The sequence below is a fragment of the Ochotona curzoniae genome, unplaced genomic scaffold (assembly GCF_017591425.1).
Source record: "Ochotona curzoniae isolate NIBS_2020 unplaced genomic scaffold, NIBS_Ocur_1.0 contig_66, whole genome shotgun sequence".
Taxonomy (NCBI): Eukaryota; Metazoa; Chordata; class Mammalia; order Lagomorpha; family Ochotonidae; genus Ochotona; species Ochotona curzoniae.
The window spans coordinates 25,439,948-25,462,631 of NW_024466512.1; the positions used below are offsets into that span (position 1 = coordinate 25,439,948).

The window sequence follows — 22,684 nt, forward strand, 5'->3', positions numbered from 1 at the left end:
AATTGATGGCAGAGAGATCAACTTGTATCTAAGTCATTTCTAATGCTAGTACTTTAAAGCACATTCTTTTCTTAATTTCATCAGTGTATAGCTTGTATAATTTTAGCCCATAGTAAACATTTTCTTTTGTGATTAAATTGTCTTTAAATTTTTAAGTGTCTCCTTTATTTGTTTTTATTAGTGTTGCTGTTTTCTGAGTAATCACACACATTTTATTTAATTTACAGGTGGCCGTTTGTTGCATCTGTTTTTTTGTTATTCTTCCTCTAAATCTTGTTGGTACAATACTTGGCCGAAATCTGTCAGGTCAGCCCAACTTTCCTTGTCGTGTCAATGCTGTGCCTCGTCCTATACCGGAGAAAAAATGGTAAAGAGAATGCTAAATCTCATGCAATGATTTCTTACGATATATAAGTTATTAAATTGTTTTAGGTATGTAGCTTTAGAATTGACATGTTTTTCTGCGATGGTACTCTTTGGGCCTTGGAACTTGCTGATTTAAATTTTACCCTGCAGTGTTTGGAATCATAATAAATTCCATTCTTATCTCACTCTGAATCAGTGCTCTTTACAGAGAGAGATAAATCAGATGCTCTGATAATACACTAGTATGTGGAAATGAGTGGGAACTAGAACAGTTTATAAGCCTGCAGTTCAAAATTGACCTGGTGCCTGTTGCAAATGAAATTTTGTTAGAATATAGCCATGTCCATTTGTTTATGTATCGAATATGGCTGCTTTTACAGACTTGGTATGTCAGTAGTTACGACAGAGACCATATCACCTGCAAAACTTGGTGTATATATACTGTCTGAACCTTTATAGAGAAAGTTTGCTAATCCCTAGCTTGCAGTTTCATTTTCTTTCCTAATACTAGATTATTCTAAATATGCAGGCTGTATATACATTATTTAGAATACTTTATTTATGTCTGTATACGTCCTGCCATTTGGGAGGTAAATTAGGATTGAGACAATTGCTATTTGCTAATTGTACTTATTTTTACCCTGGGACAGGATAATGTAGAATCTCTAGAACACACTTACCTGTCACACTGCTTGCAGAGAGTATGTTCTTGTATACCTCCTATGATTTAAGATTAATCTACTTAACAGCTATGACAGCAGTATAAAATGGATTACAGTTATTTAGCCAGTTAGCTTTGAAATCATGATTTCTGCCATATCTTTGAGCTGATTTATATTTTTTGAAAAATACTTCTTTCCTAGTTTTTGGAATAAGCACATTTGAACAAAATTAATTCATAGTACATATATTTTTGCTCTTTAAAAAAATTACTTATTTTGAAAGAATTGTAAAGAGTAAGACAGAGAAAGATCTTCATCCCCTTTGTCACTCCCCTGTTTCCTGCAACAAACCAGCACTGAGTCAGTCTGGAGCCAGGAGCTTCATCCAGGTCTCCATCATAAGTGACAGAGGCCCCAAAACTTGGGTCATCCTCCTGTGATTTTTCCAGACTGTTGTCCAGGACCTGGATCAGAAGTGGAGCAGCCTGGGCCCAAACTGGCACTTAGATGCTAGCATTGCAGGTGGTAGTTTTTTCTGCTAAGCTACAATGCCAGCTCCTGTATTTTGCCTCTTAAAATTAGTTGAGGCAACCAGCATGGTGCCTTAGAAGGTTAATCCTGCACCTGCAGCACCAGCTACAATGCCAGCTCCTGTATTTTGCCTCTTAAAATTAGTTGAGGCAACCAGCTTGGTGCCTTAGAAGGTTAATCCTGCGCCTGCAGCACCAGCATCCCATGTGAGTGCGGGTTAAAGTTCCAGCGGCTCCGCTTCTGATCAGCTCCCTGCTTGTGGCCTGGGAAAGCAATGGAGGACAGCCCAAAGTCTTAGGACCCTACATCCACACTAAAGACCTGGAAGAACCTCCTGGCTCCTGGCTTCAGATCAGCCCAGCTCAAGCTATTGTGACCATTTGAGAAGTTAACCAGCAGATACGATAAAATCTCTCTGTGTCCCACCTCTCTCTATAACTGTGACTTTCCAAAAAGAATAAATAAATCTTTAAAATAAAATTAGATGTGCTTCTGCTTTAATTGCCTAGATTTTAATAGCAAATACAGAACAGTCTTGCTGTTACATACTTGCATCTCATAAGAATCACTGTGCAGTAGCCCATACAGATTCCTAACAAAGAATTTATATTGAAAAGCCTCTGTTCCTATGAATTTTACCACATTATAAATACGAATATAACTTACTTTCAGGTACTTAAACAGGTGCTGACTGTTCTCTTTTCTAGACATGGAAACATGTATGCATTTCTAGAAATAAACTGAATAAAACAGTTCCTGTAGTTTAGAGAAGAGTGATTTGATTTCATCTTAGGGCTTTGCCATGTTTTTTCTATACTGGGGCTAACAAAAAATTTGGTTATGAAGTTTTCGTAAGTTTAAAAAATAATCAATATTAAATTGATAGGACCCATTGTTAGGCTGATGTTCAGGACCATCAAGGAGAGGACTAAACAGCATGTATGACATTGAGATATGGGGAAACTCATGACTATCTGCTTTTTTAAAAAAATGTCACCATATGGGAAATGGAATCTGACTCCTAGATCTTGCTGTCAGTGGGAATGCCAGCTTAGGCAGATCGCCTTTATCCTCTGGGTCTTGACTTCCTGTAAAATGAGGGAAGACTACTAGATTATTTTTGTCAGCTCTCAAAATAATTTTTGTTAATTTTCTTCTCTGTTTTTTGATTGTTTCCAAATGTATTAACTTAGTATATTTCCTGTGCTAGATACTGGAATAGACAGTGGGAACACCTAGAAGAGCTTTTGCCTGCTTGGGTTTGTAGTCTGGAGAGATTAGCTGTGTCTGTAATTGAACAATTAAAGTATAGTGTTGTATGTGTTGTGATGAAGTTAGAGGCAGTGGGAAAAGGCGGGAAGAGCCTTTCTCTTCCTTGGAGACTCAAGAAGGACTTTTAAGAGGACATTTGAGCCAGTACTTTGAATTTTTATTCTCTTTGAATGGCAGAGAGAGAGAAATCTCCCATGACTGCTCCATCCTTGTTATAAAATCCAAGCTTGCTGCACCTTTCCCATGGCTCTAGCTGTGAAAGGCTGTGCTAAAAGGCTCCTGGCAGAATCTTTAGGTGAACATCTGTAGATTAGTTATGGCCAGCAATCTCTTCCTGTGCTGCTGGGAGGGCCCATCCTTCTCCCTTCAGTCTGGGAGGCCCCAGTCCAGTCTAGCCAGCATGAGCAAGGTGTTTGCATCTGGCAGGCATGGTGAGAGCTCCCAAAGCCAGCTGAAATAGCTATCTGAGATAGCTGATTTCCCAACCTGATTATTTGGGAAAATCACTCTCCCAATTCATTATTTTTGCCCATCTAGGAGCAAGGTGAGAAGCAGAGCCCACAAGGGTTCTTCTGAATCAGGGCTTCTTGCAGGCTAGGGGGCAGTGGAGACACCTGGGTTTCTTCTTAAACTGTGAGCTCTGGGTGAGGGGCCAGAAGGGACCAAGAGTCTGCATTTCTTGTTTCTTTTAATTTGTTTTTTATTTATTTGATAAACAGAAATCTTTATCTGCTGACTTGCTCCTCAAAAACCTAAAACTACCTGGGCTGAGCCAGACCAAAGTCAGGAACCAGGAACTCAAACTGAGTCTTTCAAGTGGGTGGTGGGAAGTGCAAGTACTTGAATACTTGAATCTTGCTAACTGCCTCCCAAGATGTGTATTAGGAGGAAGGTAGAAGCAAAGAGAACTGGTACTCTCTCTAGACACTCTGTTATGAGGTGCCTGGATCCCAAGTGGAGTCTGAGCTTTTATGCCAAGTGGCCGAACCTTCTTTTGATTTTCTGTTAGTAAATGCTTATAAAGTCTTTCTGGAGTTCTGCCAGTGGCGGTTAATTAACTTCCCCTGAATGTTTAACCTTTAATGCTAGGAGGAGTACTGATGATAACCTGTGGCAATTGATAGTCCCACCTATGCATTTTGCCACTTTGAATTTTGGTTTTCATTTTACTGGTTGTTTTCTGTTCTTTAGGCATAATGTTTTTAAAGTATTAGGCATCTGCTTTCTATTAACAATATTTATGTGTTATAATAAGAAAGTCGTATTAAAAGTTTACTGTAATTTCTCTTTTCTAGGTTCATGGAGCCTGCAGTTATTGTTTGCCTGGGAGGAATTTTGCCTTTTGGCTCAATCTTTATTGAAATGTAAGTTTTGACAGTATGCTCATTGATGTTTAGGGAATGTGATTATGATAAGAGAATTTACAAAACTTTGGAATCAAAGCATATGTACTTGAAAATGTCTGACCAGCCTTTGTAAGAAATATTTTTGTAAGAAATTTGTAAGAAATGTCTGGGTTTTTTTTTTGTGTGTATTTAGTGTTTCTGAGGTCCAGGGAACATGGTAACATTATATGCTAGTTAATCTAGACCTTGACATTTTTGGTGCATACTAATTTCCAGACTTTTCCTCAGAGGCCTGCAGGAGTTCTGGGAATGTGTGTGTATTTGAGTATGGGAGGCCTGCCACCTGTGCCCACTTACTGTTTCATATCTGTATCCTACAGCAAAATATAAGGCTTTCTTTTCTCGGCTCTTATTCCTTGTTGTTTTCAATGTTCCCTGGTCGGAATGCTTGACTGTTTTAGGCTGTACAGCTCTTTGTATAAACTGTCTGAGGTTCTACTTTCATACTCCCTGGTTCTTGGCTGTCATGTGGCCCATCACTGTGGCAACTCAGAATATCCTTAATGCTTCCAGATGCTGCACTGGTAGGTATAGTGAAGCCTGCTTAACAGACATGATTGGATTTGGTAGCTAGTTCATTGAAACAGCTGGTCATGTAAGCAATTTATTTAAAAAAGGTAAATAACATTTTATTTTACAGCAACTGAGTGCACATCCTTCTGTCCTTCGCTGACTTTTTTTTTAATGTACAGCCAAAGAACTAATCACTGATTTGTCTACTCATTCAAGTTTCTGCCATTTTTCCTTTGATATTTGTTACATAGCTTTAGTGATTCTAAGTCTTAAAAGTGGAACAAGAACATAAAGGTCTGAAGAATGTAAAGTGCAGACTCCTGGACTTGTACGTTGGTCCCTCAATTTGATAGCCGTGTCAACACTCATCTTATTGAATCTTTGCAAAGCATTCTATTTTCTATGCCTGGAGCACTATTCTAAACTCCTAACCTCAAGCCTCTTTCATATTTCATTCTTCTCAGTAATTTCTACTCAGTCCAACCAAGATGCCCCTCATGTGTGCATTGGTATATAACCTACACCACAGGGTATTGTGATTGTCACTTTACTGGTGTTTCACCACCCACCAGTACCCTCCATTGACTGCACTAGCTCTTCTTATTGCTCTCCTGAAACGTGTTGGGGGCTCTGTGTATTTGTTGAAAAAGTGAATGATAAATAAATGGTCTAACAAACAGGATTAATAACTTGTAATGTCCTACAGTGCAGCAGAATGTCAGCTATGGTTGACAGTATGCAATATTTTAAAAGAATTGGTAGATAAGATTTTGATGTTTCTAACACAGTGAAGTCAAGTGGTGCATTTGTCAGTTACCCTGATTAGATATGTGTATCAGAGCATCACACTGTATATATGCAACTATTATGTATCACTTAAAAATATATACACATAGGCCCAGTGTTGTGGCCTAGTGGCTAAAGTCCTTGCCTTGAATGCTCCAGGATCCCATATGGGCTCCGCTTCTAATCCCAGCAGCTCCACTTCCCATCCAGCTCCCTGCTTGTGGCCTGGGAAAGTAGTTGAGGACTGCCCAAAGCCTTGGGACCCTGCACCCATGTGGGAGACCCAGAGGAAGTTCCTGGCTCCTGGCTTCAGATCAGCACAGCACCAGCTGTTGCAGTAACTTGGGGAGTGATTCATCGGATGGAATATCTGACTTTCTTCCTCTCTGAATATCTGACTTTGCAATAAAAATAAATATTTAAATATACACACACACACGTTGAAACAAATCTTGGGACTAGCGCCATGGTTTAATTGGCTGAGCCTTCTTTACCTGTAGTGCCAGCATCCTATATGGGCACAAGTTGTGTCCTGGTTGCTCCACTTCCGATCCAACCCCCTGCATATGGCCTGGGAAAGCAGAGGGTGGCTCGACTGCTTGGTTCATGTGGGAGACTATGAGAAAGTTCCTGGCTCCTAGTTTTGAACCATCTTGAATTTTGGCCTTTGTGGTTGTTGGGGAGTGAACCAGCAGATGGAAGACCACTTTTTTTAATTGTTCAAATAACAGTAAAGTAAATCATAAAAAAAAAAAAGCAAGCTTAATGTCCTTTCCTTCTTGCCTTTCAAAGGTAGTGTGCTGCTGTAGGCATTCTTTTTCTGATTTTTCCTAATATTATGCATTATTATTCTCTCATTTATTTTCCTGTCTAATGGAACATTTGTAAGCTATGACATGTTTTGCTTCACTGGTGCTGTATCTTCTCCCCCTCCCTCCAAAAAAGGGGAAAAAGCGTAGAGAGTTGTTTCTGTTTTATAAATGTTTAGCTATTTGTTTTTCTTTTTCAGCATTTCACGTCTTTAAACTTTTAATCTAGTCAGTTTGTTTAGAACTAAATGCCATATTGATGGATCTGTTTTGAAACATTATCCTCAAAATATTTTTGACGGAATTCTTCCAGATTTAATAGATGAGAAGGGGCAAGGGAAACATGGAAGTTACTTCAGGGGCAACCAAAATGAGAATCGAAGTACAGGCTTAGCAAGAACAGCTTCAACTTCAAGAATAAATTCAGAAACCTATGTTTGCTTCTGTTTTCTTCAGGTATTTCATCTTCACATCTTTCTGGGCGTATAAGATCTATTATGTCTATGGCTTCATGATGCTGGTGCTGGTCATCCTGTGCATTGTGACTGTCTGTGTGACCATTGTGTGCACATACTTCCTACTCAATGCAGAGGATTATCGGTGGTAAGTAGTTCTCAGAAGAACCTCTGGGGACTGCATTTTAAAATAAGATTTTCCCTTTATCACCCGGGATGAAACAATTGTATAGAAATTTTGCTGCTTAAGATAATATAAGAGAATTCTTTTCAAATTGTAAAAGTACAATTTTAGAGGGAAAATGCCCTCTGTCTTTTACTAACAGGGAATGTAGTGTTAGAAATAGTTATGAAGAGGTATCTGTTCATTTCAGACTCAGATTTGGAAAAGGAAACATTTAATAAGGTTGCTTATAGCAGGGAATAAGACAGTATTCAAAATCTTTCCGTCCGATTCTTAGGATCTTTTCTTTGTGGTATGTTTAATGACTTTGTAGATGCAGTTGAATTTTATTAAAAGATGTTATTATAAAGTGATTTTCTTTACAGTCTTTGCCTCTGTGCCATTCACTCACGAGCTGTCCCCCTCCCCCCAGGCAATGGACAAGCTTTCTCTCTGCTGCGTCAACTGCCATCTATGTTTACATGTATTCCTTTTACTACTATTTTTTCAAAACAAAGTAAGTGGACACATTTTTTATTAAAAAATTAAATTTGTCCTTTAAATATACAAGTATAAAGCCTGTGTTGAAAGTGAAATGTATATTATATATAGTTATTTTGTTTTCTTTCAGGATGTATGGCTTATTTCAAACATCATTTTACTTTGGCTATATGGCAGTATTTAGCACAGCATTGGGGATAATGTGTGGTAAGTTCTGACATTCTGGGTAAATCGCTTGAGTGTCTCAGAATCAGAAAAATACAGTAATTCAAAATTAGGAAATTCCATTCTGTTGTTTACAAACATCAAAATAAACTCATGAGTTTGATTTCAGGCCTTTTTCACTCTCTTACCTCATTTCTGTTTTTTTTTTTTTTTCAGAATGCTAATAGTTCTATGTAGTTTAGAATTAATCCCATACTACAATTAGTTTCTCATTTATGTTGAGAACTGGTATCTTTTAAACTTAGTTTTATTGGAAATATCATGATGTAGGTAGATAGGTTAAGGTTTTGTCTGAGTACTTCCTGTGTGAGAGTTTCTGCTCATCATTGAGGTACGGGTGACCAGGAAGCAGCACAGTTTACTAGTTATGAGTACATCTTGGGCTGCCTATATACTGGGCTTCAGTTCTGACCTTGGGTCTTTGATCCAGTTTCCCAAGCCTTGCAAATCTGTGTAAAATGAGGATAGCACCACTGTTTCATGAGTATAATCAAGCTCCAGGAAGGGAAGAAGCAATTGCTGCTGCCATCCAGTGGAATCTCTAACATCTGTGACACAAGTTGAGAAGGAACCCTTGGAAACAGCACAGTAAAAGGATAGGGCCTGGATCAGAGTGACCTCAGGACTGGATTAGATCTTCCCACTGCTGTTCCCTTGTTTCAGCTAAGGAAGTCATATTAACTTCTTTAGGTCTCATTCTCACCTGTCATATGGCATGTCTTTTAGAGGGTTGAGAGTTGTGGCGGTGGTAAGGGAAAGCCAGTTACTTGTGAGAGCTGTGCTGTGGCATGAGAAGGCCTGGCACTTAGTAGCCATGTTAGGGAACCTTTCTTCCTCAATTTCACTGTTTGGTAAAATAGAAGTAAAACCTATCTTGCAGAAGTGTGAGGAGCATTCTTGACTGAATATGGGTAAGCATCAAGTCAGTGGGGCTTCTGCCAACAGCTGTGAGGGTCAGAAGTTCTGGACTTCCTCCTGCTCTGGGGTGGTGGCTTTGTCCTGCTCAGCCCCCATGGATTTCTGCACCTGCACATTTTACCTCTGCATAACATTTTATGGGAAACCCTTGCAAATACATTTTTGCCCTTCTGCTGCTTTATTCAGGGAATAAGCCTGATTTAGTTACATCCTAGTGATGATGTGTGGAATAGGGACTAATCACTGTGATATTTCCAGAGAGTATGTAATGCAGGCCCTCTTCCCTGCTATTAACCGTGGCTCCTTCCCCTCATTTATTTCATGATAGTTCTGCTTTTAGTGGTAGGGTGCAAAGTAGAAAAAGAAAGATAAAAGAATTTTGTTCAAAGCTGGGTCATGGCGTTTGTGCACATCTTAGAGCAGCTGTGGGCTGTGCCACAATGTGCACAAAGATCATCCTCAGCACTCAGAGAAGGACAGATGTATGATTATCTCTAAGGTTAACATTTTTCCTTGACTTTCTCCAGGTAATATTAAGGAGAGTGAAAGTAATGTAGCATCTTGACATTCACAAAAAAAATAAAAATGAGAACAGGAAGAAGAAATGAATCTTAACTAAATTTCTTGGCTCCATCTTCTGTTGGATTTTATCTTGCTAAAAATCTTGGTACATTTTTAGTTCCCTGGTGCTCTGACAGTGCCCTAGCATTATTCATTATTAATTGGTTTATATGTCTTCAGCATTCATATATTTGGGGTTGCAGATTGGGGAAACTTTTCAGACTGAAACTGATTAAATAGTCATCATTTATACAAAAATTGTGCATAACCATGACTTAATGTTGCTAAAACATTAATTAAAGGAGTATATTTGCTGTGTGTAGGCTTTTTTTAAATGTAGGAAAGGAATGACTGTGTTAAGGCAGGAGGTATTTAAATTGTTATAGTCTTTTCTGTAGGAGCATAGTGTTTTTGTTTCAAGGAAACTAACAAGCATATACAATATTCTCTTTTTAGAAATTCAAATTTTTGATAAGTTTATTCTTAAGATATTCCTAATTAGGAAAAATGTTCCCCTGGGTTGTTAATGTTTTGATTTTAAGCATATCCATGCTCAGAGGGGAACAATATTTTGTAAGTCTGGAAAATTGGATTTATAGGTTTTTCTGTGCGTTTTGAGAACTCAGGTTTGGCGTGTAATATTTGTATAAGAAGTGTCTGTGGTCATTACAAAATAATCGGAAATACATTTGGCTTGTCATTGTGACATGTTTTTTTTGCGATTTTAATGTTTAATTTCTGGCAAAATTTAAAATACATACCAAGAGGAGCAGTAATGTATATAGTGAGTCATTACATATATAGTACCCAACGCCAGTAGTTACCACCTTATGGCAAGTCTTCCTTATACCCTCTTAAAAATTTTTTTATTCATTTGAGAGGCAGAAAGAAACATTGAGAGAGAGATAGACAGCTCTCCTCCACTGATCTTTCCCCAAACCCCCCAGTGGCCAGGACTGGACCAAAGGTGAAGCCGGGACCTCCGTACATAATGTGAGTCTCCCATGTGGATAGCAGGGAATCACCTACTGGAGCTGTCAGCAGTGCCTTCCTGGATCTGCATTAGCAGGAGCCTGGAGTCAGCAACCAGGGCTAGTGATTGAAGCCAGAGCTTCAGTGTGAGATGTTGGTGTCTTAGCCTGTCGTAACGACTGAGCTGAAGGTTTACACATCCCCCTTTTTATTCTGAATAAATTTCAGAGCTTGTATCATTTTAACTATAAATATTTTAGTATTAATTTCTCTTTAAAGCTCAGGATAATTTATAAAAATGATGAAGCATCAAATTAGTATTCAACTGGTATTACTGTATCTTTTTTTTAAGGATTATTTTATTTTTATTGGAAAGTCAGATATGCGAAGAGGAGGAGAGACAGAGAGAAAGATCTTCCATCTGCCGATTCACTCCCCAAGTAGCTGCAATGGCCAGAGCTGCACTGATCCAGACCAGGAGCCAGGAGCCTCCTCCAGGTCTCCTATATGGGTACAGGGTCCCAAGGGATTGCATCCTTAACTGCTCTCCCAGGCCACAAGCTGGGAGCTGGATGGGAAGTAAAGCAGCTGGGACATGAACTGACGCCCATATGGGATCACAGGCGTGCAGGACAAGAACTTTAGCCACTAGGCTACTGCACCAGGCCTTATATCTCTTTTGTAATAGCTTGTTTATGTCAGGATCAAAATTAAAATCCATGCATTGCTTGGTTAAATGTCATTTAGGTTCTCCAAATCTATAGATGTTCCCTCTTCTTTTGCAATTTGTTTTTCAAAAGAACTTTTTAAAAGTTCTGTAGTATTTTCCACAGTTTGGATTGTCTGATTATATTGCTGTTGTATCATTTACTGTTTCTTTATGTACTCCCCATCTTCCCTATTTTCTGTGATAATTACAGATTGTTCAGTCTTTAGACTTGATCATACTTGGGTATATTTGTCCAAGAATACTTAGCAGTAGTTTGAAAACTTCCATGAGATTAGCACCCAGTTACAATCTTTGCCTAATTCAGAGCTTTGTATTTACTAGCCAGGATATGTCTACAAGGAATAGTTCTTCATTTCAAAAACCATTTAGTTACTTTGAGGTTCAGTTAGTATATAGAAAAAGCAGAGCAAATACTTGTTTCTTTTGTTTCACTTAACAGTGAAAATAAACTGAAAGTTGATTCAAAGGTTACCAGTTAGGTGTGTATGTATGTGTGTGTGCTTGTTAGCTTATTGAAGATTTATTTTTAACTTTTTGATAATAGTAGGCCAACTGATAAATTCCTAAATCCACTGGAGAGTTTCCTTTGACAGTTCAATAACCAACTGTCTTGTTCTAAAGAGCCGTTAGTATTGACAATAGAGAACTATCCAGTTCCTTCCTTCATTCAGTAGATAATATATTGAGATCCTTAGCATGTACCAGGCCTTTCCACACAGGAGGTAGCCAAGTATCCTGCTTCCTAAAGTCTTGAGTCCAAGTGAAGCTACTTATTCAAAAACATTTCATAGTTCTGGTCTTACTTATCTATCATCCTACATTTTACCAGTGACACTGCTCTATAACTTAAATGTGAAAAAGAGACTATTAGAGAATCACTCTTCTTTAGAGCTGCAAAAGCCATTGCCTTATTCACTGTGGCTCTCCCTGTCACTTCTAACTTACATGTCCACAAAGTTTTGAAACATTTATTAATGTTTATTAATACTGCTTTACTGACCCTATGATAATGTTTTTCTGCTTCAAAAAATTCACAGAAGAATAATTAAAAGATGTTTATTTTGGTACATAAACATAAAGGCCTACTAATTTAATGATAAAGATAATGTATGCTACCTTAAGAATCCCTAAGTATCTGTTCTGAAATTATGAAGACCAAAACTCTAGAAATATTATTGATGTGTTTTTTTACAAAGTTTTTGAAGCACCCTTATCATTTTTTTATTTAATGAATTTTGTTCTTTATCAAATTATTTTGCTTTGCAAGAGATATATTTTAACTCCCTAATTGTTGATTACACAAGTAATAATTGCTGTTTGATGTTTTAAAAATTAGTTTAGGTCAGACTTAATATATAATGATAGTAGTTGATTTGCAGAGAAAATGATACAATTTTAACAAGTTCACAGGCACTAACATAAAGTCATTATCTTGAAGAAAAAATAACTTTGCAGAATAGTGGGTATTCACTGTCTGTAAATCATGGATCCTGCTCTGTATGTTTTTATTTCAAAACGTCTTATTTTGTCTTTACAGGAGCAATTGGTTACATGGGAACAAGTGCCTTTGTCCGAAAAATCTATACAAATGTGAAAATTGACTAGAGACCTAAGGAAGTCTGGAACTTCGGATCAGTTTCTGTTTCATAGGGGTGGAACTTGCACAGCAAAAAAAGCAAAGGAAGAGATTTGGGCTTAGCACTGGGTACATTGTGGGTTTCTCTGTCATGGATGGCGTAACATCTATTTCCATTGATCCTAGGTTCTTACTGACTGCTTTCTCCAACTGTTCACAGCAAATGCTTGAATTTTATGCAGTAGGCGTTACTACAGTACATGGCTAATCTTCCCAAAAACTAGCTCATTAAAGATGAAATAGACCAGCTCTCTTCAGTGAAGAGGACAAATAGTTTGTTTAAAGCATTTGTTCCAATAAAATAAATAGAGGGAAACATGGATGTTAAAATTACATGGGTAGAAATCTTCCTGGCACTTAGTATTTCTATGTTATTGAGAAATGATGTTCCAGAAAGATTACTTTCTTTTCTCTTATTTTTACTGCCATCGTCGACCTATTGTGGGACATTTTTATATATTGAATCCAGGTTTTTTTTTACCTTCTCCCCAAATTCAGTTGCATCCTTTTTTTTTTTTAAGAGAAAATTTTTAAAAATATTAAATCCTGCATGTAATATATCTGCTGTCATCTTAGTTGAACTACCTTCCGATTTATTTATCTTAAAACTATCCAGTTACATCCTAATTCCATCCAAAGAAAATGCAGCCTGAAGATAGAGATGTACTCTCTACAATGCAATTTACTATACAGTTAGAAAGCAAGCAAAATGTTAAATGGAGAAGATAATTTGTTTTTATTAAACATTTTGAGATCTAGATAAATACATTTTAACTGAATGTCTAAAGTGATTATCTTTTTTTCCTCCCCGTGTTAGTCATACATCTTTTTTGGATTTGAATGAAGGCTTTACATAAGAAATTATTACAAAGGGGGGTGGGTTATAAATGTATATAACATTAAATAATGTAACGTAGGTGTAGATTCCCAAATGCATTTGGATGTACAGAGTGACTACGGAGTCCTTTTTTCTGATGATGATTGGTGTAGAAATGTGTGGATTTGGGTGGCTTTTTACATCTTGCCTACCACTGCATGAGAACATCGGGGTTTCTTCAAAAGTGTGTGTCAGTTCTTTTTTGGGGTGGGGGGTTGTTTTTCTGTTTTCTTTCCAAGACTACAAGAGCTAAATTTGTGATTTAGAAACATTTAATTTTGTTAATCCTGCCTGGGACAATTAAGTAACATCTAAAGCATCATTGCTTTAGGATGTTCAAATAAAATTTCCTGACCAAATTGTTTTGTGGAAATAGATGTGTCTACAGCTTGAAGGCAGTATTACTGAATGCTGGGATTTTTTTGTTGGTTTGTTTTCTCTTTTCTTTGTTTTTAAATTATGCTATAAACTATGCTTCTTCTGATAGAGGGGACTCATACTTTAAAATCTCTAGATTCTCCAGTCTAGTCAAAAAGCCCTTGAATGAAATTGTGGCAGAAAATCTGTCGAGGTTGGTGTGAAGGGTTGGGGGTACAAGTGGTGAGCTCACTATTGTATGAACAATAAAGGTTACTGTTTTCTAAGAGAAGTGATTTTAATTTTGAATATATTTTTCTGGAATGGTCCATAATGTGAAGTTTTCCCAGAGTTTCAGGTTTAATGATTTGCTATGTTATGCATTAGTTTGCTATTGATTACCTAAGACAGTGCTGTATACTGGTATTTTGGAAAGACTCCGAACAGCAGTATTTAAACTTTAACATGAAACTCATGGCGTTAATAGTTAGAAGATGTTTTCATTGTAAAATATGTTTCTATAAATTGATGGATTCTACATCCTATTGTGGCATATAAGGTTTATCAAGGATAAGAAATTTGACTTCTAAACCACTTCCTTTTTCACATGAACAAACAGGAATTTGATTAAATGCTGTAGCTAGATCCTATTCTTTTTTTTTTAAAGATTTATTTTTATTATTTTTTATTGGAAAGGCAGATATACAGAGAGGAGAGACAGAGAGGAAGATCTTCCGTCCGATGATTCACTCCCCAAGTGAGCACAACAGGCCGATACTATGCCGATCCGAAGCCAGGAACCTCTTCCGGGTCTCCCACGCAGGTGCAGGGTCCCAAAGCTTTGGGGCGTCCTCGACTGCTTTCCCGGGCCACAGGCAGGGAGCTGGAAGGGAAGCGGGGCTGCCGGGATTAGAACCAGCGCCCATATGGGATCCCGGGCGTGCAAGGCGAGGACCTTTAACCACTTGCGCCACCGCGCCGGGCCCATAGATCCTATTCTTAAAGTCAAAATGTTACGTTAAATGTTACGGCTTCTTCCATTTTTCCTGCCTTTAAAATTTTCAGTATTTATTTAATTATACTTGTGGCTTTTAAACTACATGTTAAAATGATTGTTTTAACATATCAAAATAATGAAGTATATACTCCAGCAGGGTTTTGTCTTAGTAATATGAAATGTCTTACAATAGGGTTTTTGAAGTGTATGTGTTAGCTGTTTTCAGGTGCACTCATTCATTCTGCTAAATCAAACTTTGAAGTTTGGTTCAATCAAAAATTGAAGTTCTTTGAGGAAAAATGATAGTGAAAAATAATATTCTTATTTCCAAATACATTAAGAGCATTAAAAGCTGTGTGAACCACTTTGAAAAATCCTTTAGAGAAGGACTTACATTAGTGTACAGCTTCCTCAAGAGGCAGAATAAATATATCTGTGTATCTTGAAGAAGATGTAGTTAACAAATGCTTTAGTGCCCTAGCTCTCAGTTGTAGGGTAACAAAATAAAATATTTAATTGAAGGATAGGATTTTCTCACTCCGGCTAATGCAATGTGTTTGTCATTTTCTAATGTTTTCTCAGCTTATCAGCTGACACTCTGAGATTAGCAAAAAGTGAAGTTAAACTTTCTCCATACATCTTTAAGCATCTTTTTCCTGAAAGTTAATTTCTTTAGCAGCTGACATCATTATATATGTATCCTAGTGCAAGAATTGATAAGGTAGAGATGGAAAGGCTAGAGGGGAGACAAAGCATTCACCAGTCTCATTTCTGTCTCCTGGATTGTACCTGGCTTGCCCATCAGTCAAGCTCCATATTCTCAAAAGTCATTAGGTGGTGGTGATAGTTACGCCTAGAGTATGGTTTGTCCCTCTGCTTTCCATTGAGCACAGGTAAGACCTCTCAGAGGGTGGTTGCCACAAATTCTAGTTTAAGCCACTTTATATAGGGTTTATTCAGAATTATGTTCATTTTGATATAACTTACCTCCTACATGTTTACTGAATACCTTATGCCAAATGTCTTGGAAACACAAAATGTAATTTAAAACTTCCAGAAGCTTTACACACGTAAAAAAGAAAAAGTGTATTAATTCAGTTTGTTCAGGAAAAGCTATAGACCGAAGGGCTTCTGTATGTGCATTCTTGGGAGGAAACCTATTTCAATCGAAACTGCAATTGCATCTGTGTATTACATTTAGAGTTCAGTATGTCTTTAGTGCTTCATTCTCTTGATTTATTGCAACATGTAGTAGGAATAGTGACTTAGGAAAATATAAATATCCATTAATGTTTTGTATCTTCATTCAAAATTTTATAGTTATGAAGCAGTATTTTAGCAATCAAGTTGTGAAAGAGGGCAGAGAAGTGAAAATTTATGATTGTCTGGAAGTGTGGATAGAAATAGACTGGATCCACAGGTAGGGTCGATCAGAAGTTAACATATAGTTGCAGAAATACACTGCGAGATATAACTCTAGTTCTACCCTATGAGCATTTCCTAAAAGGCATGTGATTTGACATTATTGTTGGGGCTGTAAACATAAGTATGAAAAGACAAAAACCAAGCAAAATTCTTATTTCTCTGTTAGAAAATGGAAATAAATTGTTGTGAAAGCTGCTTGTATGAAAGCATTGCTAGGCTAAGCCTGCTGTACTTGATCAAACCAGCACAGTGGGTGTTTATCCCAGTTCATTGGTGTAGGTCAGTTGAAAGCTATTACAGCAAGGATGTAAGACAAAAAGGATTAACTTTGGAATGATTCTGTTTGAAGGATAAAGGAGTAGTCCCCAAAAGTTGAATTTTCTAAATTCCCTGATGTCCAGAGCATGGGCAGTTGGTGCAATTACTGTTTAATGGTCATTTCCAGTTTGTAAACATCTTTGATTTGTATAGGCCATATTCCAATGGGATTTTTAGTAATAGGAATTCAGCATAAAATGTATCAATTATGATTGAGGTTCTGATCTAGTCTGTTAATTTATCTGGATTTTTAAAGAAGTAATAAAAAGTTAAACTTAACCTCCTTTGGATGCTTTTATTTCTTTGCTTTTTGAAATAGAGGGAACAAGCATAGGGACAGCCCATCCCTTTTAACACGCATATGAGGGCTTTGCTAATAGCTTTCTGCTGTGAAATAAAGCAAGGTCAGCATGCTTCCTGCCAGGGGCCAGCTAGCATTTTAGGGTTTGAGGGTCATGCCATCCCTGTCACAACTGCTCCACTGTTACGGCTCAAAAGCATGCATGGAAACAACACAATGACTAATGAGGCTGGCCGTGGTCTCTTGTAACTTCACAAAACAGCCAGCTGACCCCTGCATCGAAAAATTTCAAATTTAAGATTTCATATACCCCCATTTTTATTGGGGGGGTGAATTGCAGGAAGATTGACAGACTGACATAATGAATAGAGTTTGTCTTCCTTTAAAAATGTCTTATTACTCTTTTATTTATATACAAATCTTGAATCCTGCAGTTGAACCCCACTACCCCTACACCTGTCATTCTGATTGATGAGTAGTAGATTGCTTTTGTTAGTACTTGACTGCTTTCCCAAAGCAGTTTCAAACATTCCCTAAGAGCCATCTTGCATAACCTGTAAGGTAGGTATAGCTATGTTTGTTGATTAGGAACTCTAGGGTAGCTAAAGAGGCTTTTATTTTAATCCCAGAAGTAATCGAGAGTAGGGCACTATTGTCTTGATTGTTGTATCTGTAAAATGGGGCTATTTGCTTGGTAGATAATGTGTTTAGCAGTCATATTTGAAATGAGTGTGCTATGCAAGTGGAAAGGGTTGTTTTTGTCACATTCAAATCGGTGACTCTTCTCCAATTTATTTGTATTCATTTTTTGTTTCCATTTTAAGATGGTTTTTAAACTCTTAGGAGCCTCCATATTTCCCCTAACTTTATTAGCTTCCTTAGTCAACATCATCTTAGTAGCTTCCATCATCAAGGAGTAAGTGTAAATTGGTACAAATTTGAATTTTTAAAAATCTCTTCAGTGAACACTTTTCTGGTTAGAAAAATAAGGGTTGAAAGGAGTTTTTTTAGGCAGCCAGCTTCTTGGTAGCACAATTTATTTAATTTACAGTGTAAATTAGAAAGGTGGGGAATAAGTCTCAACTGGTATACAAAGAGTCCATGTAGTCTACAAATGTGTTTAAAATTATCAGGAAACAGTTGCAGGGAAAAGTTAGAAGAAGTCATTCTGTATTGGCCAATGTAATAATTATTCTTAATGGCTCAGTTGAAGTCAATAAGATTATGGGATTTAGTTTTACAGGTGAGTGGAAAGAAGATAGACTCTAGAGGGAGGCAGAGGCCACTGCAGCCCAGTTGGCTAGTGCAGCCCTGAATAGCAAAGTGGCAGAAATGCAGTTGCTCTTAGAATAGATGTTGGCACGCGGGTGTGGGATGTGCAGTTATCAAGGTGCCCAGCAGAAACATGGAAGTGTGAACCAGCAAGAGTGGAGCGTGGGAGGTGTCAGGAGCCCAGGCTGGAAAGGTGCAGGGAAGGCCCGCTGGTGGTTGCAGAGCTTGATAAACTGCTTTGGCAACTGGATCCAGGTGTGGGAGAGCTGCACGTGTTTGTAGGCAGCCATTCAAAAGGGTCATAGTATTTAATACTAATTTTTTAAGGTACCCAGAAGTACCTTGTAAGTGAAGGAGTGAACATGGGCAGTAAACACCCACTTTCCCCTGGCAGTTCTCCCTGCATGGGAGGAGATGATAATGGCCTGCCAAAGACAAAATTAGTCCTGGATTGGGTGGGGTCATTAGGAAGGACCAAACTGGGTAAACATGAAGGGGTCTGAGAATGGCTGCAAGGTGAGCTGGAATAAGCAAGGCAGAGAGTGAAGAGATGTCTGTATCTGCCTGCAGGTGCTGTACAGGATCAGAGGTGCTAGGACAGGGGGTCTGCAGTGAGTAGGAATGTAGCAGGACTGAGTTGAGCTGCGTTAGTTCATAAAGTCTCCTTTTTAAAATTTACCCATTTTTCTTAGGATTTGAATTAAAGCAAAATATGTATTTTAAAGCTGAACCCAGATTGGAATTACAAGTGAAGTCATGAGCTGTAGGTAGACCCAATAAGAACTGTTAACCTTCCTTTTTTTCATTATTCCTATTTATCCTTTCTAATCGTACGGCCCAACCCTTCCATTGACATTCATTGGTTAAAAGCTGAAGTAGCACAACATGGAGACAGGCCTTCTTTCAACACAGAATGCCACAGCTTGCTCATCCTGGAGCAGCCTGTTCTCACAACAGTTTGATGGGTGATGCTGAGAAAACCTGGCAGCTCCACCAGGTGGGGTCTAGAGGCAAAGCTCACAACTTTGCATGAGACATGGCCTGTAATTTGTGTCTCGCACAGGAATAACCTACTACTGAGGAAGCCAGTTGGCTGGCTGTGCCATCTGGAGACCTGGACGTGTCATAGCATTTTGTTAGCCTTTTAGATGTTGACTGTGTGCACTTGTCTGTTGACAGGTGGTGACCTTCATTGGGGTAAATGCAGGGGGTGATGGCGCTGGGTTTGACTCCTTTCAGCATTCAGGCAACTCCTTCCAACACCTACTGCCTATTTAGTAGCCACTTGGCATTCGCTGCCATTTGGTGGCATCCATTCCTCCAGAATTCCATCTCCCTTACCCATTCCTATCCAGATGGTGCTTGCCCAGAAGGTCTGAATCTTGCATGTGTCAGTTTGGTGGAAATTCAGCGTGAAGTGGGATCAGTATCTGGTAGCGCCCTTTTAGTGGTTAACTCATACCCATTTATGCTTTAAAGGGCTTATCATGCTAGTCAGTAGAGGAGAAGGCAGGGGACTAGTAATGCATGAAGTCCAGAGTCTGGTGTAGGGACCAAGGCTGGGCTGTTTTATTAGTGACTATGGACTCCCCAAAGGGAAGGTCAGTCGTCAGTCCCCTTTTTCTGCTTGGAGTTTAAATGAAAGATGCTGCTGGACATGATGTTAAAAACCTTTGCACAAACATTATGGCGTGTTATACTTCCTTATTAGGGCGTTTTTGCTTGCATAAAAAGTCGAAAGTCTGCAAATCATAATGGTTCAGTCCTGATGATTTTTACGTTTAACATACAATATGGTAATGGATTTCAACTTGATTATGTTCCAAAGTTATCTGTGTGCATATTTTTAATTGGCAAAAAAAAAAATCACTTGTAATACATCGCATGAAAAGTTGAGTGGTTTAATAGGACACGTCTATAAAATGATACAAGCAGTACGTGTAAATAACTTGACAGTTTGTCTGTAGGAGGCGTCTTTGGCCGTTTTACAACAAAAATCCGTAAATATATATATTTTTAATAAAAGTCTTTATTACACACCATCAGCCCACATGTAAGTTTGGCTGGTACTGCAGCGAGTGCCCTACGTGGCTGGGGAAGGGAATGTTCAGCGAGCTAGGAGAAGGGTAATTCCCTACCAAAAGATCGGCAGTTCTGCACGGAAAGACCCTTGAAAAGATTCACCTCGCCCTGCGCTTGAAAGCTGTCCAAAAGCACATTGGGAGTAGGAGACGATGCACGCCCGCACTTCAGGCTCCTTGTGCTGCGCTCTGAACTCTAACCCCTGCTGCTGCTGCTTTCGTCCACGTGTGCTTCTGGAGTTGTAAAGTGCGTTCTGAGAATAAAGCAGTGCGGAAAGCCCATCCTCATCTCCAGGAGCAGTCTTCTCGGGAGCCGGGGACCGAGGGACACCCGGAGAAGGACGCCTTGGACTGGTGGGCACGCCGCTAGCCCGGTGCCTCTGTCTTTAGCTTCTTCACCTCGCTCCCCTTCTAAGTTGCTGAGGTGCTGGGAAGAGGAGGGGCCTCGCCTCGGGCGCCCGAGTGATTGGCTGTCCGGCACCCCTGGAGAGGGCTGTGTGGTCCAGCCCGGTGGAAAGGGGGCGGAGCGGCCACTGCTCCAACCACCGCCGCCACCACCACAGTCGCAGCCGCCGCAGCATCGGCAGCTGGGCAAGTCGCCGTTAGCCTTGGTTTCCCCGGTGCTCCGACGCGAACGAGGGGCGCCGCACTCTGCTCTTTGCGCCGGAACCATGCGCTACAGCTGCGCGTAACCAAAGCTTCCCGGCCGCCACCAACCTAACCTGTACACCATTCGTCCTCGGACCGGGCTTTCTGTGCGCGCGACTGCCTCGGTCCCTGCCGAACCCTCGCCACCATGCCCCGGGCGACCTCGCTCGGGGTCCCGGTACCACTGTTGCTACTGCTGCTGTTGCCGCGCGGTGCAGCGGGGCTCGGGGAGCACCCGGACGCCGTCTTGGACTACTTGGCCCTGGAAGGCGAAGACGGCGCGGAGCAGCAGCTGGGGCATTACCACGACCCGTGCAAAGCCGGTAGGTGCAGTCGCCGCTGAAGTCCGGCAGAAGTTTGTCTTTGAAATGCAAATGAGATGGTGGGCGAGCCGGCGCAACCGTCTGTGGGCCGGGTCTCCCCTGCCCTCCCCCTGAGACCCTTGGGCTCCCCGAGAAAACAAAGCGCCTGAGGAAGTGCTGAAAACCACTCTCAGCCTGGGGCGTCCCGCCCCTGGTTTGCGGCGCGCACCAGTGGCGGCCCTAGGAGAAACAGGAGTGTGCCCGGGGCCTCCTGGGCACACCGAGGCTCCGGCGGACGCCTGACAGCCGGTTATCTCCCCGGCACAGGGCCGCACGTTCCTCCGGTGGGAGTTGGGGAGCGGGTGGAGCGCGGCGTTCTCAGGCTAGGATGAAGTTGCTGGCTCCTATTTCACAGCATTTGTAAGTTTTGTGCAAACTTTCTCAGTATCTTAGGGTTACTCCTGGGAAGCGATGGTTGGGGCCTGGAAGTGGTGGTGATGGGGCATCATTGCAGGCCAAACGAAGGGGTCGTCCAGAGGGATGAGCAAGACTCGAATTGGTACAGATAGTTTTGGCGTCCGCTTGGTTGCAGCGGAGTGTCGCTCCCAGCTGGTGGAGATGGAAGCCGGCAGGTGCTTTAATCCTGCCAGGCAGCGGCGCTCCCGGACACTCCGGCGTTTTGAGCGCAAAACTGCAGCCTGAGCTGCAGCTCCCGCTTGCTTTCCCCAGCCACCACCCTACTTCGGGTTCCCCAGAGGAGCTACTTCTGAGCTGGAAGCTGACTGAGGTGTCAGTCCTGGCAGGGCCCCAGCATCCGCTACAGAGACGATGGTTAGGAGAACTACTGGGCTGAGACAGATGAGATGATGGGTTCCCTCAGGCGGTGACATTTCTCTGGGCATTGTCCAGCCCACCTGCACCTGGTGGCTGCAGAGAAGAGCAGAGTAAGGGGACAACAGCCTCCTCCCTCAGCGGGGCAGGCAGTGAGGTCTAGCAGGACTGCCTGAGTGCCTATGTCCTACCCACCCTGTGCCTTGGTAGTGCCCTGGATGTCTCTCTCAGCCTCTTTCTTCCTCTGTCAGTGGAGGTCATGGGGCAGGACTCAGATCGCTCATGGGGAACCCCTCTGCAATTGACACCGTGGTGGCTGCCCTAATTCATGTTGCTGCAGTGGCTGTAGTCCAGGCCAGAAGTTGAGTGAGTCCCAGGTGGGTGAGGTGTGGATCAGGAGGCTGGCAGACCTAAAGGAGCATGGCAGACCCAAGAGCACCCAAGAGTCAAGGTAGGAGCTCAAGCCAGTCTGGAGAGGCCTGGTCTTACCTCAAGGGATGATTCCTGCAGAATACTCACCTGTTCTGTATTTCTTGGGGCCTCTCAGCTGGGCATGTGGGTGGAGAGCTGGTTTCCGGCTAGTTCTCCAGCAGGTGGCCCAGAAGCATGCCCACCAGAGCACTGTTGTAGTGACCTGTTTTAACACAGGGCACCGAGGTTGGGGAGCCAGGGTGGGAGCTGAACGGGGCGGGGAGCAGTTACCCCAGAACACACGGAGTGGGTGCAATGCAAACCTCCAGGTGCCGGGTGCTGATCCTAGTGTTCCAAG

The 22,684-nt window shown here is 40.7% G+C and overlaps 2 protein-coding genes across 2 annotated transcripts in view; both read left to right on the forward strand.

The window, feature by feature from the left end:
• Positions 1-14,358, forward strand: part of TM9SF3 (transmembrane 9 superfamily member 3) — a 56,157-nt gene extending 41,799 nt beyond the window's left edge. Inside the window, exons 10-15 of the mRNA XM_040992393.1 lie at positions 228-367; positions 4,127-4,195; positions 6,802-6,948; positions 7,397-7,480; positions 7,595-7,671; positions 12,408-14,358. Coding sequence (XP_040848327.1) covers positions 228-367; positions 4,127-4,195; positions 6,802-6,948; positions 7,397-7,480; positions 7,595-7,671; positions 12,408-12,475 — 585 coding nt within the window. The 3' untranslated portion in view covers positions 12,476-14,358. The remainder of the gene's footprint in view (positions 1-227; positions 368-4,126; positions 4,196-6,801; positions 6,949-7,396; positions 7,481-7,594; positions 7,672-12,407) is intronic.
• A 6,363-nt stretch (positions 14,359-20,721) lies between these two features.
• The window catches only part of TLL2 (tolloid like 2), a 109,993-nt gene continuing 108,030 nt past the window's right edge, over positions 20,722-22,684 (forward strand). The window contains exon 1 of the mRNA XM_040992392.1: positions 20,722-21,105. Within this exon, the coding sequence (XP_040848326.1) occupies positions 20,931-21,105 (175 nt within the window). The 5' untranslated portion in view covers positions 20,722-20,930. The remainder of the gene's footprint in view (positions 21,106-22,684) is intronic.